Source organism: Cannabis sativa, chromosome 8, assembly GCF_029168945.1.
Source record: "Cannabis sativa cultivar Pink pepper isolate KNU-18-1 chromosome 8, ASM2916894v1, whole genome shotgun sequence".
NCBI lineage: Eukaryota > Viridiplantae > Streptophyta > Magnoliopsida > Rosales > Cannabaceae > Cannabis > Cannabis sativa.
In genome coordinates this window covers 16,050,095-16,055,111 of record NC_083608.1, presented here as the reverse complement: position 1 = coordinate 16,055,111, position 5,017 = coordinate 16,050,095, and the positions used below count along the sequence as shown (strand labels likewise).

Below are 5,017 nucleotides of genomic sequence, written 5' to 3'. Positions count from 1 at the left end.
TTTTTTTTTAAATCAATACATTTTACACTACAAAAAATATGATACTTTTTTCAAAACCCCAAAAATACCCTCTCTATCTACTTTGTCTCTCTCGGACTGAACAAAGAAAAAAAAAATGCACATGGTCCGATGGTCGGACCACATGGTCCGATGGGGTCCGACCAATCGGACCCATTGGACCATGGGTCCGACCATCAGACCATCGGACCATATGCTTTTTTTTTTTTTTTCCTATTCGGTCCGAGAGAGAGACGAAGAGAGTGAGAGGGGGGCAGTCAACAGTGGGTGGGTGGTGGAGGTGAGCCGTGGTGGAGCGTTTGGGGGTGGGGGCGGTCGAATGGTGGGGGCGGTCAAGTGGGGCGGTCACTCACAGTGAGAGAGAGGAAGAGAGAGGGGCATTTTCGTGGGGTTCGGGGTTGCCGGTTCTGGTTGGTCGGGGTTGAGCGTCGACGGCGTGGGTGAGTCGGGGTTGAGCGTCGACGAAGCACAGTGGGGACGGGGTTGAGCTTCGGTTGAAAAAATGGTGGTTGTGAGGAGTGGGTACTGGGTTCGGCTGGCGGCTGTGCGAGAGGAAGAGAGGATGAGAGGGAGGGGTTTGAAATGAGAGGGGTAGTTTAGGAAAATTAGGAAAGTTGTCATATAGTTCTAATTTTAATAACTATGCATTTAGGGGAAAAATTATAAAGCATTTTAAGCATGGAATTTCAAATTTCCCTTGTTAAATACACAAAATTTTCATTTAATTTTTTTTAATCAGAAATTCATTTTAAAAAGAAATTTGATAAACACAAATATTCACACACTACTGCCACAAAAGTAAAGAAATCAAAATTCACACCCAACGGCCATAAAAATAAAATAAAATACGAAGAAATTAAAATTCACCTACAATTATATAGGTCATTAATTTACCTATTAGTTCCCGTCATTTAAAGTGGGATTTACATCATTTTAATGTGGGATTTTTTTTTTTCCAAAAGAATTAGAGAAATGTTAATAAATATTCCAATATTATTATTGGTATAATTAAATATGTAGTCCCATATAATATATATAAATTGGAAGGATTAATGAAACGAAAATTCTCAATCTAAATGGAGCATAGGGCGGGGATGGAAATTATTTTTTGTTCCCGAATTTTAAATGGGACGGGGACGGTGTCGACGGGGACCCGCTTAATTTATTAATTATCTTTTTATTAATATTTTATATTTTATGATATGTGATTGTATTTTTTTAGTATATTAGTGTTATTTTTATAATATTTTAAGTTATGTTTTTGTATAATTTATATATTGAATGATAAATAATATGTAATATTTTAATTTTTATGTAATTTAATAATTTTATACATTAAATTTTTTAAAATAATTTTATTGGGATTAAAATCATTGACGGGAATGGAGACGGGAGGAGTACTCCCCACAAATTTTCTACCTTGTGTGCATCCCTAATCACTAATAAATTGTAAGGTAACAAGTCTAAAAGTATTAGGCACAACTAATACTAGTATCAATGCTCAACGAATTAATGTGGGTCAAATTAATAAGTAATTACACAAAAAATTATTCTTGTAATTATTTTTTGCATTACTTTGGTTTAGACATTTTTTCTTTTTAATGAAAAGATGACAAAAAAAAAAAAAAAGTCCAATAGAAATAAAAATAAGTGTTACAAACTACAATACCTTTTAATCTTTTATTGCTAATACTATTCATCCTCTATTTTATTGAATGACAAAAAAAATTTTGTATTTTCTAAAATAATACAGATATGACTATGAACTCAACTTTTGATATTTTTTTTTTATTTAACCATCTTAAAAATAATTTTTAACACGAGCAAATATAAAAAGCGTAACTAATTTTATCATAACATCTCTATATCGTGTTATTATTAATTTTTATTTTAACAAAAAATTATGAGGGTACTATTTAGTATTATTTAGGAAAATTTATAGTACAATTTGTTATTTTAAGTCTAATAAATAATTTTTACACAATAATTTAAAATGTTATTTACCCTACTTTTTATACATTTATTTTCAGAACATTGTTATTTGGTAAGGTATTATTTATTAAATTAATATGAGAGATTCAATCTTAAAATGTACCAATACATGGCACTTTTTGTGGTGCCCTTTATTATTTTTCTTATTTAAATTGTGTTACAATGCTTTAAAGTGGAAAAAAAGAGAAAGAAAAAAGAAAAAGAAAGGTGTTTTGAATCTTGATTAGTGTGTTTCCCAGGGTGTCCCTTGGAATCAGTTAAACCGATGAATTGTGATGTGTTTGGTTGAATGGACAAGAGAGTTTTTGGGGTCCCATCCCATTATCCATTTCATTCCAAATTCATATCATTCCCCTTATTCCCTTCTGCCTTTGCCTTGCATTGCATAGAATGCGCTTTTGTTAGTTAGTTTCAATGGAAATTCATAACATCACCAATTAACTCAACCTCATTAACACTTTCCAACCAAACCAAACATAATAACTAATAATCATAATGAACAAGAAGGCTTCTGTGTCTAAGGAGCTCAATGCCAAGCACACCAAGGTCTCCTTCTTTCCTTATTAACCAATCATTCAATCATCTTTAATGTGCTTTCATTGCTTCATCATCTTTTATTCTTTGTATGCAGATTCTTGAAGGTCTTCTGAAGTTGCCAGAAAACCGAGAATGCGCTGACTGTCGAAACAAGTACATTCATAACCTTTGCATCATCATCCCCATTTACAGATTCATTTTAACAATACTTATATTAGAAAATATTTTGTTCTCGATTTGATTGCCAAACATTAATTACCATCATATACCCTTTTTAAATTGATAGTTTATATTGGAAAGTGCTGCAGAGTTGATCTTGAAACCTTTGATGAAAAATTAAGTATCACCTGTAATATTATTGCTTAAAGATTGTTGTTGTTTACTTCTTCAGGGCACCACGATGGGCTAGTGTGAACCTTGGAATATTTATATGCATGCAGTGTTCTGGAATTCATCGGAGTCTTGGAGTTCATATTTCCAAGGTGTATTTTCTTATTTCTTATGATTCTATATTTCATTTCTTTGAGCTGTATACGATAAATGGATTCTATGCCAATTTGAGTGCAACTGCAAGCATTTTCTTAGTTTTTTCAGTAGTCAAATCATGAGTAATCTCAGGACTTTTGACACTTGATTTTATGTGTTAAATTTCACATTGATGTGTGCTCTTTCTATCAGCACATTGTGGAGTATTACATATATCATTTATTGTATGATCTGAACATGTTCAGCAATGACATATTTCACTCATTGTTTAGTCTTTTTTCTTTCTATTGAAAACAGGTACGGTCTACTACTTTGGATACATGGCTTCCAGAGCAAATTGCTTTCATGGAATGTAAGAATATACACAACTGGTCTGTTCCATAAGAGTTTAGATTATTTATGCACTGTTGTTAGGTTCATATGAAGGAACATTAAATGGTTCATTTTGTCTTTTCATAGCAATGGGGAATAAGAAGGCAAACAATTATTGGGAGGCAACAATGCCTTCAGATTTTGACAGAAGTGGCATCACAAAGCTAATTCATGACAAGTATGTGGCTTTACATGAAGCCTATTTTGAGCATTTTTTCATGGAGGATGGACTTGTTATTTGTCCCCATTTTTCACTAAATGAAATTAGGAACTAACAGGTATGAAGGAAAAATATGGACTAAGAAGAGAAGTACAAAAGCAATTGCAGAATCAGGTGAATCACAAAGCAATCTCAATTTGGTTACTGATAGTCCAAGGAAAGTACGAAGTCTCTCTCTTGAGGAACAAATTCTTACCAAACACACAACACAACCTGTTTTCGCAATGGCTAAACCGCGCGCAGTAATGTCATATCTTATCTCTTATTATTATGTTTAAGCCAAAAGAACACAATGACACTTTACAGCATTGTAAATGCATTATACTTTACACCATATTGGATTTATGATTTGTTATTTTGATTCCATACATTCTTTTTCTGTGATTCTTGTCACTGCATCATCTTTGCTTTGCTTTTTTTGGTTCTTGAAAGTGTAGAGAAATTTACTTAAAGAAGATTTTTATTTGTTGTATGCAGGGCTCTCTAGATATAAATGAAAGTTATAATATTACTTCAACTTTGTCAGAGGGCCAAAACTCCAGCACCACAAACCTCTTCAGCTTACTTTATGTCCACGATGTGAAAAAGGATAGTACGGCCACCAAACCTTCTTCTTGGGCAACTTTTGATTGTAAGATTACATTCTTACTTGTATTCTTTTTTGTAGTTTCAAATCTTAAAAACTTGTTCATACTAAATTTGCTATTGAATTAGTCAATAATGATAAAAGCCAATACAACTGAAAATCTATGGTGCAGGAGAAACTCTGTTCAGACAAATGTAAAGGATTGTAGCAACAAATTTCAAAAGAGTATTGTCTTTACAACACATAACAAGGTCTGCAGTTTAATTTGGAAGCTTGTTTTGATGAGGGCAGTGTTTTCTAATCATTTTTCACCTCAAATAATGTTTGCTCATTAAATTAGGCACTTATGAAATTTATTTATAATTCTTAGTCTGAGGCTTTGATTAAATTTTCATTGTTTTGGACTTTATATGAAAATTGTACTCACAACTCACACTTGAAAGAAACTACATACAAAATATGTTGAAGTAGTTAGTGAAATTTTTGCTTCCAAGGGCATGTTGTTATTCTAATTTGAAAAATTATTTATTGCTTTGTTAGAAATTTAATTGTAAAAAGTACCATATATATATATTTTTTGTAGGTGTCAATGTAAACATTTTCTGAAGATAACCATATATTGTTTCAAAAAAAATTCCTCTTTTATTGTTGTGTTATATCAAGTGGTAATGGTTGGGATTTCACAAAAACTTGCTTGTTGAAAAAGAAAAAAAAGAAACAAGAAGTGTAACTAATAACTTTATCTTTATATATATGTAAATTTTGCCAAGGCCTTAAACAATGCACTTGAATATTTATTTTTTTTA

General features: G+C 31.9%; 1 protein-coding gene across 2 annotated transcripts; it reads left to right on the top strand.

Annotated features, from left to right (window-relative positions):
• Nucleotides 1–2,174: 2,174 nt before the first annotated feature.
• LOC115700894 (probable ADP-ribosylation factor GTPase-activating protein AGD15) lies at nucleotides 2,175–4,704 on the top strand. 2 transcript variants are annotated; one of them, XM_030628561.2, is made up of 8 exons: nucleotides 2,185–2,556; nucleotides 2,642–2,700; nucleotides 2,939–3,029; nucleotides 3,331–3,385; nucleotides 3,493–3,583; nucleotides 3,684–3,867; nucleotides 4,103–4,256; nucleotides 4,384–4,704. In XM_030628561.2, coding segments are annotated over exons 1-8 (687 nt in total). In that variant the 5' UTR covers nucleotides 2,185–2,505; the 3' UTR covers nucleotides 4,386–4,704. The 2 variants fall into 2 exon arrangements, with proteins under 2 accessions (XP_060958443.1, XP_030484421.1); XM_061102460.1 differs by having other exon boundaries at nucleotides 2,175–2,556; nucleotides 4,103–4,704.
• The last annotated feature ends 313 nt before the right edge of the window (nucleotides 4,705–5,017 follow it).